Here is a 13,153-nt window from a genome sequence, read left to right on the forward strand (position 1 = left end):
GACAAAAATGAAATGTAGAAAAACTACACAAAGGTGATCTTGAAGTAACATTAAAAAAAAATATATTAAAGATTGACAAATAATCAATTACAGCAAATGCAGGATAAAAATATTTAAAAGAAATTCCTTTTTAAAAAAATGGTAGTAAACTCTCCTTTTAGCACAACAATCATTGTTAACTAGCTGAAATGTAAGGAAAAAATAAATAATAAAAAATGAAAGAAAGCCTGTTTTAAGTGGAAAATTAAATGCTGTAGGTTTTATTTTGTGAAGGCTAAATAGATAACTTCTTATTCTTCAACAAACTGAATGACAGTAGAAATCTTACTCAGATATTAAAAATCGGAAGGTGACAGATAACTTTTAGAGATTTTTCTTTAATGAGTCAGAAAATTTTAAATTATAAAAAAATATATGCATTTTCTTCAAAAAATAAAATTTGATAATTCAAGTTTTTAATAAATTTATCTTTGTATAATTTGGACAAATAGACGTAAAATAAACTAAAATACAAATTAAGCATTTATGCTTTTATTATGCTCAATAACCAACAAAATATACACATCAAGTTCAACTAGAGTGTCAACAATTATATCTTATTTAAATTTTTTAACATTAACATCAATATACAAAAAAAAAAAAGAGACTATAATCATATTTTCTTTTTAAAGTTTATAGTAAACCATAATACGAAACTTTTAACAATGATGCAAGAAAACAGGGAAAATGTATATGAATGTTTAGTTTCATATTTAAAAACTCTAAACTAGTTATAGAATCCAGTTCTCTTTAAATATTTTCAACCCATATTTCCAAATGGCACAATATATTAGACTGGAACCAAAACCCTCAGAATTCTAATTTTTTTTAAGTATTACACATGCCTATTGCTTAACTTTACTAATTAACTAACTGCTTAAATAAATAATACTTTCTTTTTTGCTTTTTAATATGAATAGATATATCTTCTACATATTATAAACATTTAACATATTATAAACATTTATATATTATATAAAGACCACTTATTGTAAACATTTATAAATGTAAAACTCTGTTGTACGATTTACACATAAATAAAGTATAGGATGAAGTAGAATTTCAGTCAGCTTAAATCTTAACAGTATAAGCTTTATGTTTATTTAGATGTTAATCATATACAAGTAAATATTCATCAAATAGACAAGCAACCCCTGCCAGTTTTTTTTAATATGTCACACCATACACTTTAAAATTTTCAAAGATAGAAAATTTTATATTTTATAAAAATAAAAGTATTTCTTCTAAATTATGATAGTTTCCTTTAAGTTACTAATGAAATTATAAAAATAGACATAAGTTTAATTATAAGTCTATGAGTCAAATGATTACACAGTGATACTGATTTAAATTTTGTTTATTTTAGGATTAATATGAATAAATTATCATTTGAAAATATTTTTGACTTTGTACCTGCTAATAAATATTTAAAGACTAGTTTCAAATGGAGGTTATAAGCTGAAAGGGGAAAATTAAAATTTTGTCAGCTTAAATAACAGTTTGTGAAGTATCATATTCATTTGAATTTTAGTATAAAATATATGATTCTTCAAAAATACTTTTGATTGTGTTATTAATCTTTTAAGCTGAATTTTAAAAGGGGTTATTACTTGAGATAGATAAACCTTTCATCTCTACACATACTAAAATAATAGTATATAAATATAAAAAATAGAGCTTGATTTGATTTTCATATGTTTTTCAATGCAGAACTGCTTCTGAAGTTGAAGCAAAGAATTTTGTCACAAATTACCTCTTTTTTTTTAAGGTAATGTACTCTTGGCTGTAAGCGTTTTACTTTCTAAACATAGCATATAAAAATACAGAACAGAATTTTTAAGTAACAAAAAATCAGAAATCTGCAAAACATATTGTTTAAAAATTGTAGAATTAGTTGTGCTATTAAAACATATCATGGAGAAACTTAAATAGTACTTTTACTTTCTTATTTTTATACAGGTTAAATTAAAGTTTTCTTTTAAATAAAAACATTAAAAAAAATCTGGCTTACTCAGAACTATTCTTAATAGTAGAGTAAAGATTAATACCAAATAAATTATGCATAAATAAATAATAATAAAAAAAATTAGACAGTTAAGTAACAAAAGTTACTGAGTTTAAAATTAAAGTGTATTGTTTACAAGTAGAAATTCATATAGCTTACAAGTAGAAAATATGTATAAATAAAAAAATTAAATAGTTAAATAACAAAAGTTACTGAATTTCAAATTAATAAACAAATTAAAATTAAAAAGTGAAACATGGAATATTGGTTCAAAGTTTAGATCACCAATTAATCGGCACTAAGAGATTCATCAGAGTCATACATATTTCGGAGATCTTGAACAAGACTTATTTGCTTATCTGTTCGGATATATGATGCAATTTCTGTGTCAGATATTTCAATGTCAGATGCATTCATATCATCAGCATAAGAAGAAACATGCAGTTTGACTGGCTTTGGTTTGCTATAACAGTCGCGAAATGTTTCAAATTCTTTTTGATTCACTGCATCAGTAGTAAATTTATCAGATAACAAATCATTTCGTAAGGATTCTGAATTCTCCAAAATATATCCCAAGTGGAAAATTATGTTTTTATCAGTGACATAATTTGCAGTTTTAGAAGGTATATTAGCACCAAGTTTTAAAAGCATGTCTTTCAACTCAGGAACTCTTGAACGTGCTTTTGTCACATTTAGAGAGTACTCTCTACAAAACCCAGGGAGAGTCAACTTATTTTTAGGATTCATAGACTTCCAACAGAGATAAGCAGCTGCACTAACGACTCCTAATTTGGATCTTCCAGTCAAAAGCCAACATGAATCTGCCAGTTTAGCTAGAGTAGTAGTTTTTTGGATAAGCTCATTTTTAATAGCTTCTGGAGCATGAGATAGCAAAGCAGCAGTATAGGATTCTAATGATTCATTATCCTCAACACTAGAATTCACATCAGAAATATCTTGATTATAATCTTCAGATTCTTCCTCAGATAATATATTATCAATTAAATAGTTCTGAAGAACTTTTGTCATTTTTAAAATTTTTTTCTTATTGCATTTCAACGAAGAACAAAAACCATTGATGGGCACAGGAAGTTTATGTTTTCTCTGTATATTTAAAAGACAACAGCCTGCCAAAACACCAACGTCTTCTTTCAATTTAAAAGATTTTCCAACTTTTCTTCGACTAGCATATACTTCTTTGAGTAAATTTAAAGTTTCCATTTTTACATCTGCTGTAATATTAAACTGATGACACAAAAAACTCACTGCATCAATTCCATGATTTAAGGCTTCTGCTCGAGGTTTTCTAGAGGCCGTGGATTGAAAAGGTTTGAAAGATAAATCTTTATTGCATTCAATTCCAAATTGAATATCATCACAAACTATACCACAAGCCTTGCAAACTTGTTCCTGATGGAAAAAAAGAATATATATTTCAATTGAAAAAAAAAGGAAAGAAAGGAAGATTTAAAAGTTTGAAAGCTATTTATAAAATGATAGTAGCCCACACTTTTTTTTAAACTTCGTAATTTGCTCTATTAATAATAAAGATCAGTTTAATAAGAATATAGTAAGTTCTATTAGTTTATTTAAAAGTCAAGAATTTTTTCTAAAAAGCAAGCCTGTATAAAAAAAGAAGATAAATAATATTTATAGCTGCATTCAACTTATTTAGCAAAAATATACAATCCATAGGCTAGTTTCCATACAATAACATTATATAGTAAAAGATCTATAAATGCAATTCTATAAACCACAATAGCTTTGTGGGTGCAAACAATGAAATTTGTAGCTAAGAAATTTTTGAAACTAAGTAAAAATTATTAAGTTTTAGCCAGAGTTATGATTTTATCCATTATAAAAAATCTGGGTAGGTTTTTATGGAAATAATCATGTAAAAAAGCCTTTGAAAAAATTCAAGCTGATATTTTCATGATAGTACAGGGTAACAAAAAAATATAGGGATCATTTTTGAATGTTTTTATTTCAAAAATGTATTATATAAATTCAGCGATGCTTCTTAATATGGCGACCTCCGGCATAATAGATTTGTCTACAACGCTTCAGCCATAATTTTAAAGCCCGCAAAATGATTTCCTGGGGGATTTTCTTCACCTCTTCTCTAAAAGCTCTTTGAGGGCCTCTTAATGTAGAAATTCTTCGCTTATTCAGTTTGTTTTTCAGATGTCCCCATAGCAAATAGTCGCATAGTGCAGCATCAGGACTATTTGGAATTCATTGTTCTGGTCTCAGCAATTGCACTTGCTGATGTGTTAGGAATTTCTGGGTGACCTTAGATACATGCGATGGGGCAGAGTCCTGATGGAACACAGCATCACCATTAGGGTACAATCTGCAGTAATCATTCTTAAGAAAGGGCTTTAATATCTTCTGTATGTAATACTCAGAATTTATTTTGGTCCCAGGTTTCACAAACCGAGGTTTGGTCACACCATGGGCGGATATGCCCATCCAAACCCTTACGCTTTTTGGATGAGGCACCGTGGTTGATGGTGTCAAGTTTCGCCTGTTCTGCCCATGGCTAAGATATAGAACCTTAGATTTAGCATTGGTATCAGATAGATAGATCCAAGCTTCATCAGTTGTAATGAACTTTCGCCATCTGTCCTTACGGAGAAGCTTGTAGAGGAGCCATGAACGTTGCCTCCTAATCTGCACCGATCTCTCACTTAAATGATGACATTTCAGTTTTTTACGGCATTTTTTTCTTCAACTTTTGTTTTAGTTGATAGCTTACAACTTGCTGACTCACGTTAAGAGCTTTAGCCGTGCTTGCCTGTGTTAGTGGATCCGGCTTTGATGTCATCTTATCAAGCTTCTGCAAATCTGATTTCTTCAATTTGCTTGGCCGTCCACTTCTTTTTGGTTTTGCATTATTTTGCATTGATCCGAGTTTAGAATTCCTGATGCGACTGATATGGCTGAGTGAAATCGCAATACCTATCTTTTTAAAGTGGGTTTGTATAATCCTGTGGCTCCATCGAAGTTCTAAAAATGTTTGTACTTGATCAATTAGCTTTTTGTCAAATTTCTTCAAAGGCATTTTTGTGATTTTATGAAATAGTATTGCAATTGAAAGTCTAATAGCAGAGCTTTAGATCAGTATGCTATATATGTAAAAAGGTTTTAAAACTTTAGTGGTAGATAACCACAAAAGTGATCCCTATACTTTTTTATTACCCTGTATTTTATTAATAAATCTAAGTTTACAATAAAATACAAACTCCAAACAATGAAATATTTATATTTCCATTACTTCTATTTTCTATCATGCTTTAAATTTTTTAATTAAATACATTATATCTGAAACTTTTGTTATAATAATATATAATATGTAATATTTTTAGAATCACAATCTAATGAAAGGAGAAACTCATCTGTAAAAATATATTTTAAATACTATTTTCCCAGATCTATAAATCGTGTTATACACAGTTTCAAATGATTTTTTTAAAACATAGTAAAAATTTAATCAGTTAACACAAATTTAATCAGTTAACACTAAATTAACATAAATTTAATCAATGGTAATTATTAATGCAGCAAACTTTATTCCACGACTATAAAGAATAAAAAATTAATGAAAAAAAATTAATTTTGAAAAACTCAATAAATCTTGAAAAAAACCAAAACACAGAAGGGATAGGTGATTTTAAAGGTCTGTTTTTTGATTATTTGTTTAATTACTTTCTAAGAAGTTAAAATTTTAAAAATTAAGGAAACCAAAATCAGTTAATTTGTTTGTTATTTAAGTTCCAATGATGCAAAAAATTTCAATTTTTTCTGTAAATAATGAATACTTAAGTGTATATTTTGCATTTTTATATAAAATTTATTTTAAGGCACTTAAAGGTAGATCTGTTTCTGACTAATATCTCAATATTTAGTAGGTAATTTCAGTCATAATTGAAATTATCTAGATAACACAAAATTCTATATAATGCAAAGCCTCAGGTTTCAATGTTTTATTTCATTTTATAACCGTCAGTGAACGGTCAACCCAATTTATGGTTTACGACTACCAATGTTCCACTCTGTACCCTTGTAATTCTGAATCCAATCCAGAAGACAAGGAAACTCCTTGATCAAGTATCGGGAGAATTTTCCATCGTGGAGGTCGTTTTGATTAAACTAACTAACATTTGGGTCACATGGAGAGAAAAAGCTCCTACAATTAGTCCATCAGCAATGGGATTCTAACCCACAATCTGCTTACCACTGAGGATATGATATTTTACGTCTGCACTGTGGTTGATGTGGAATTCGTATCTGCTGGGATTCAAACCCAGTTCACTTCATTTGGAGGCGAATGCTATCCCTTGAGCCACCACAGCCCAGATTGCAATGTTTTATTTTAATAACTGGTGTTGAACAGCCGACCCAATTTCGGATTTATGACTACTAATGTTCAACTTCGTAGCCTTGTAATTTAGAACCAATCCAAAAGACAAGGAAACTCCTGGATCAGTACCCCAGAGGTATGATTTGTTTTGGGAACATGGAGGACTTTGAGACTCGACAGATTTAACATTCATCAGTCACCATTCACGAGGCGGGGAGCCTTTGTCCGACGGAATTGAACCAACGCTCTTTTGAACAAGGGCCCAGTGCCCTACCAACCAGGCTATCCCGGCCTCAGGTTTCAATGCTTGTGCGATAAAAATATTCTGTATATCTAAATGTTGTTTTTTTCTTTTTTTTTTTAAAAAAAAAATCCTTGATTCAGTTTTTAGGGTATAAAGTTTACAGCATTAGAGTAGTTGAGCAACAATAGAATTTTTTTAAGGCTATAATAATTTATCAATCATAAAACCATCTCTAAAATTACTCATTTTTTGATTTCATTAAATTTTTTTTTTTAGTATTTTTCAAATACATGTGGAAAAAATAGCTTTTTTTTTTGAGCATATTGCACCTAGAACTAGATATGCCACAGTGAATTTGGAGAGAAAAAATTACACTTAGCCTAATAATATAAAATGTCAGAAATAAGTTTTCTGAATTATAAATTCAACAGTATTAATTAAAAAATAAGCTCTAATAAAATTTACTACTTTAAGGAATTATTATGTTCAATACACATAATTACTATATTAAATTAAATAAACATAAATTAAATTGAAAAATATGTTTTATAAATACAAGAATTTCACTTTAAATTATAACTCTTCCTCTTAGTTGTTTGTTATTAAATATTAAACTTTCAATTGTAATCATATCTTACTAAGAAAGTCTGATAGACTAATATTTCCTTTAAAACTGTAATTTGGTTAAATATTTTTTATTCATTTAACATTTTTAATTTAAGAGTTTCACTTATTTCAAATACAATCAATTATTGAATTGTTCAAAGTATCAAAACCTTTAAGGCTGTTTTCTGATGCCATGAAATTATGCTTTTTTGTGAATAAAATGCTTTTTTCATAACTGCAGTAAATTTGCAACAGTTACTCATGACTGTTAATCAAGTCAGCGCCCTCTATGCTTATTCTGAAAATGGTGCAAAATGTTAATATAGAGAAAAACTAGAGTTTCCAGAAAATGAAAAGCATTTGTGGTTTCATTTTTGTAATATATAAAAACTTACTCTAATACTGCATTATCTGGGGTCATAAAAATTTTCAAAAATCGAGAATAAAGCATTGATTTCGATATTTTTCATCAGGGTAGAAAAATGTCGCCAAACTGACGATTTTAAAAAAAAGTTTAATAACTCTTTAAATATTTAACTTATTTGTCTGCTCTAAAGCAGGGTTTGTTGATATGAATCACAATTTAAATCATATAATTTTTTTTAAAAAATCATCGATTTAAATCAAATGATTTTTATACATATATATATATACATATATATATATACATATATATATATATATATATATATATATATATATATATATATATATATATATATATATATATATATATATATATATATATATATATATTGATTTAAAAAGTTAAGTAACAGTGTTTTAAATTATTGATACTTTTATTATTTTCTGTTATTAGTTTTAAAATTTATTTTAAATAAATTGCTGCATTTATTAATTTTAGTTAACGAAATTACTTTCTTTCTTGGTGTGTGTTAAATTCCAACACATTTGAAATTACATTTTTAAAAATCTTTTGATTCTTGAGATTGAAAGTACGGATTAAAATAAACATTTAATGGTGTTTTAATATAGACTTGCATAGTTGTAGAAAGCAATTAATAAACATAATTTTTTTTCCCAAAAAAAATACAAAAAATGTTAATTAAAATTCTACCTTTTGATTGAAAAAACATGGAATTAAAATCTACATTATATTTTATTGGTAGAAAATGTATATTTCTAAAGCTTAAGGTTATCTTAAAAAGAAATTACCCTAATATGCCAAAAATAAGATTTAAATTCTCTATTTCATTTAGTCTTTAAATTTTAATCCTGCATTTGTTTCAAAATGGTTGCTATGCATTCAAAGCTATGTATTATGATGAAAAGTTGTTTTAGGTAGTTTGAGCTTCTTAAATATTGTTTTAATATAGTTTTAATATTAATTTAATTTTGATTAAAAATTCATAAAGTTTTTTAATCATTAATCAAAGTTCTTACAGTTTATTTGAATAAAAATCAAAAAAATCTGATTTAAATAAAAAAAAAAATCTGACTTTCTATTTTTTTTAAAAAAATCACAAACCCTGCTCTAAAGCCCAGACTATAGCAAGATGGTCTTTGTAGCTTTACATTATAGCTTTGCCATAAATCTAAGGTACTTTAACTGTAGCTTTTTTTATTTTGGTAGTCGAAAGAGTTTTGAAAAACAGTGTTAAAAATAAACTGCACAAAGAGATCAATTTGAAAACAACTGATTTTAATAATACAAGATTTGATTTCCTCATTAAAAAATAATTACAGGGTTCCCACTAAATTTCAGAAAAAAAATCCCTGACATTTTTAGGTATATCAGGTAAATTACAATGAAAAGCATAACCATATTTTTTATCTATACCATGCAATTTTTCGTCAGAAAACTGATATTTTTATTTGTAATGCCAAATATTATATTTGTAAGCAAAAAGAACATCATTTAATGAGGATGGAAACATGCGAGTTTGACTATAATGTGAAATTTTTATAACAAATAATTGTAATAGATGTTAGAATTACTTAATTTGAATCTCAATAACTACTTTTTACTACTGTTTCTGAGAATTCTTAAAGGAATTTTCCAGGTTTTCGTAAAAAATTTCAATTTTCCCGGTCTATTCCTTGATTTTTGAAGTTAAATTCCCTGACAATATCAGGTTTTCCCTAACCTGTGGGAGCCCTGAGTACAGAAGTATATGATCTTAAAATTTCATGAAAAGGAAATTTAATCAATATTTTAAAATATTATTCAAGTTCTAAAAATTCTGAAACAACAAAATGTACAAAAAAATAATAGTAAAAATAATTCAATCTCTTTCATAAATTAATGGTTGATTCACCAGCACAAATGATCAGGTTTTGAGCTTTATAACAGTTATGGAAACTGGCTAAAAAAAGCAGAAAAGTGGCATGCCTGCAAAACTTTAAAGCAACAAAAAAATATCAATAAAAATTGAGTAATGTTTAAACCTAAACTTAAATAGCACAACTACATATACAATTTAAAAAAAAAATTATTATAATGAACATAAATTTCCACAACATAACAAAGTTTACTGAAATAGAGAAATTAAGATAATATATATAAATATTTACCTCTACATCAAAAGCCTTCTCATTGCAGCTTTTGCATAATAAAGCCATCTATATGAAAAAAATAAATTATGTTAGATTATTTAATCCTTATGTTAAAATCAACAGTGGTATTTCTACCAGAAAAGATCTATATAGTCAATTTGACTGGAAGAAATTGGAAGATCTATTTGTGTCTTTCATAATCTATTCAAAGATAATAAACTGTCAGAACTAACAAGTATGCAAAATTATGTTCAGATGCATACAATAAAAATTCTTTAAATACATGGAAGAAAAAAAACATTTAAAAATATCTATTTTTATTATTATTTTGGATTGGTTACAATACAAACCTTTTTAGTTTAATATTAGAGATGATACTCTGTATCTCTTTAAATTTTAAGTAGTAAACTTTGAAACAATAAGAGTTTTCACAAAATGATTTAGAGAATTCTTTATTTTGGAAAAAAAATTTTTTTCACTATTTAAAATATTTCTATAAGAAAAAATAACACTTAATTTAAAATTAATTCACAACTTTCTGAAGCTCAACATTGTCATCTATTTTCCATATTATATCATCATTAAACTATTTATATAACACTAAATCATTTATTTACATAAAAAGAGAGGACAACTGCCTTTATGTGGCAGAACTCATCCAGTTTTTGCCACAAAAATTCTTTTTATTTTTTAACAGGGTGCATAGCCAAATAATTGAACAAAAAATAAGCACTTTTCAAGCACTCAAATAATATTTTTAAGAACTTTAAAAAAATATCATAATTAGGCAGGGTTGGAAAGTTTTGATAATTGACGCTTTTATCTTGTTCTAACCGTCATGTCAAAAAAAAACGATGTTTTGAATTGTTTTTGACAATTGTCAAAAATCATGAAATTTTGAATCACGTGAAATGAATGATGTTTTCATACGCTACGGACTGACAATACGATGAAATAGATTGGGGTTGAATAAATTATGAAAATGTTGAATAGAGCAATGTGAACTGCGACTTTTTGCATAATTTGAAGCTCAATTTTGCATAATTCGAATAAAATCTCATTTTGTAAAAGGGAAAATTATGCACTTTTTAAAACCACCCAATGAAAAAAGCATCTTTAAGGGCTTTTAAAAAACGAAAATAAGCACCTTTAAGTACTTTTTATAAACACTACACATCCTGTTTAATACTAAAGCAATTTATATTTTTGACAAATAATAATTACTTAAAGCAAAATTTTATTTTCAAGAAATTCTAACATAAAATTTTTTGAATAATAAAACATTTTATAACTTACCACTTTTGTAACTCTTTTTACTGATTTATACAAGTACTCAATTGCAGTTTTGTAATCTTTATTTCATATTATTTCAGAGAGGTAAATTTCCTAAAAATAAAATTCAACATAAGATACTTTTAATTTTAACGAAAATCATAATATTATTAACACAGTGCTGTGTTTTACACAGGGTACGTAGCCAAATCTTTGAATCAAAAATAAGCAATTTTAAAAACTTTTCAAGCACTTTACAAAAATTTTCAAGCACTCAAAAAATTCATATTCAATCAATGATATTATTGAAAAACAAAAACTTTTTATAAACAGTTTTAGCGTTAAAAAAACCCCAAAAAGAAACGGGCGTCAATCGAAACTATCAGTACTTTCCCACCTCACCGAGTGAATTCAACTTGACCCTGAACTCTGAACAAAACCCTTACCCCTACGTCAAAAAAAAGCGTTAGAAGCAAAATAAAATAAACAAGAACAAAATTAAAAAGAAAAACATTTCATAGGGATCTGATATTCTCAATGCGAATTGGAGCACTTGGGTTTCGGTTTCAAGTGCGCGCATGCGCAAGTCATAACGTGGGTACAACATGAAGTCCGCGTGAATGATTACGTAGCAAACTCCCCATTTTTCGTGAAATGCATAGGATCCACCAGATATGACTGAAGGGAAGAAAAAAAATTATTAGAAAAAAAAGCACTTCTTAAAAACGCCAGCTGAAAAAAGCACCTTTAAAAGCTTTTAAAAATGAAATCCCCAAAAAAGCACCTTTAAGTACTTTTTACAAACGCTACGCACCCTGGGGCTGCTGCCTGGAAATTGCCATGACTTGGCAAATATTTTGCCGCAAATCACAATACAGAAATCTACTCAAATTTTTTAAAAGCAAAAAAGAAAATTGTAAAATAAAATAACTTTAATTTTAAAATCAATATAAGAAGTAGGTACATTGGATATTTACTGTCCAGTTCTTGTACTTGCAGTAAGATATAATAAGAAAAAATATGATATAATAAATATAATAGGGAAAAAAATATAATGGCATTCACAAGTGATTATAAATTACTATGTGTTAGTCCCTTTTCAGATGTTTTTTTAACTGGTTGTCATCAAAACCTAGCAATTAAAATGGTACTGATACGAATAAAGAAATTTTTAAGGTATCTACTTTAGAGAAGTAATTTAATAGTTCATACTTATCAAATATGAAATATTCTTTAGTTGTTCAGAAATAATTATAAATTTTGAACAGTTACTGACATTTATTTAGCACCTTAAATATCTCGTTCATCTTCAACGTTTAGTCTTTATTCACATAAAGTTTAATTGCCCAATTAAAAATAGTAGGTATATAGTTATATTTACGATAGCCGTTCCATAAATAACACTGCAAAATTTTACCTATGGCAATGTGATTACAATGCAATCTTCAAACAAGCAATCAATTTTAAATACGTTACTCATTTTTTTCAGTCACATAAAGATTTTTTTCCAACTGGATTTAATATATGAAGAAAAATTCCTATTTTACACATTTTGGAGTTAAGGAGAAATTTAAGAGAATTAAAATTGTTGTGACTTGAGGAAGATTACAACAAACTAGAATGTAAAGGGAGGGAAAAATATCATCGTTCAATAAAAGAAAAACAAACTAAAAACACTACGGAACAGATAAAAAAAAAAAAAAAAAGAAACAATGGAGATACTGGTAAAAATGCAGAATCGCCCTTCTTATTTCGGCGATTTTTTTTAAGACATTTTTAATTTTATGTTCTTCCAAATAATAGGGAAAATGACTTTAAAAAATCGTATAATTCTCACATTTTAAATGTAAGGGACAAAGGGGAAAATAATCTGACAATTTTTTAACTTGAGTAAAACAAAACAAAAAAACTACTTAATAATCGTTGACATTAAATAATCAATTTATTCAGAACTTCATTAATATAAGTTAACTCAAATTTTCTTACGAAAGAAGTGAAATTGTTCATAAAATTTAAAAAAAGGTGAATCTAAAATGATATAAATTTAAAAATAAAAGAAATATTTGACAAGCGATTGAAGTAGAAGTATATAATATATGAAAAAATT

General features: G+C 27.0%; 1 protein-coding gene across 4 annotated transcripts; it reads right to left on the bottom strand.

Moving 5' to 3' along the window:
* Nucleotides 1–515: 515 nt before the first annotated feature.
* On the bottom strand, nt 516–13,152 carry LOC107456133 (transcription factor IIIB 50 kDa subunit). Of its 4 annotated transcripts, none has more exons than XM_016073914.4 (4): nt 13,033–13,152; nt 11,071–11,160; nt 9,793–9,840; nt 516–3,454 (listed from the first exon to the last, which is right to left on the bottom strand). In XM_016073914.4, the coding sequence occupies exons 3-4, from the start codon at nt 9,838–9,840 to the stop codon at nt 2,333–2,335; spliced, it is 1,170 nt and encodes a 389-aa protein (XP_015929400.2). In that variant the 5' UTR covers nt 11,071–11,160; nt 13,033–13,152; the 3' UTR covers nt 516–2,332. The 4 variants fall into 4 exon arrangements, with proteins under 4 accessions (XP_015929400.2, XP_087024068.1, XP_015929401.2 ...); XM_087167942.1 differs by lacking the exon at nt 13,033–13,152 and adding an exon at nt 12,884–12,902; XM_016073915.4 differs by lacking the exon at nt 13,033–13,152 and adding an exon at nt 12,464–12,569.
* Nucleotide 13,153: the final 1 nt, after the last annotated feature.

This window comes from Parasteatoda tepidariorum, chromosome 7, assembly GCF_982258835.1.
Source record: "Parasteatoda tepidariorum strain Cologne lab strain chromosome 7, Ptep-v5.0, whole genome shotgun sequence".
NCBI classification, from domain to species: Eukaryota; Metazoa; Arthropoda; class Arachnida; order Araneae; family Theridiidae; genus Parasteatoda; species Parasteatoda tepidariorum.

What these genes read in the sequence shown, in the direction of transcription:
- LOC107456133 (XM_016073914.4), bottom strand. Translation starts at nt 9,840, where the DNA reads ATGGCTTTATTATGCAAAAGCTGCAATGAGAAGGCTTTTGATGTAGAG. An exon ending in AGAAGGCTTTTGATGTAGAG is followed by an intron (nt 3,455 to 9,792) that starts GTAAATATTTAT and finishes TTTTTCCATCAG; the next exon opens with GAACAAGTTTGCAAGGCTTG.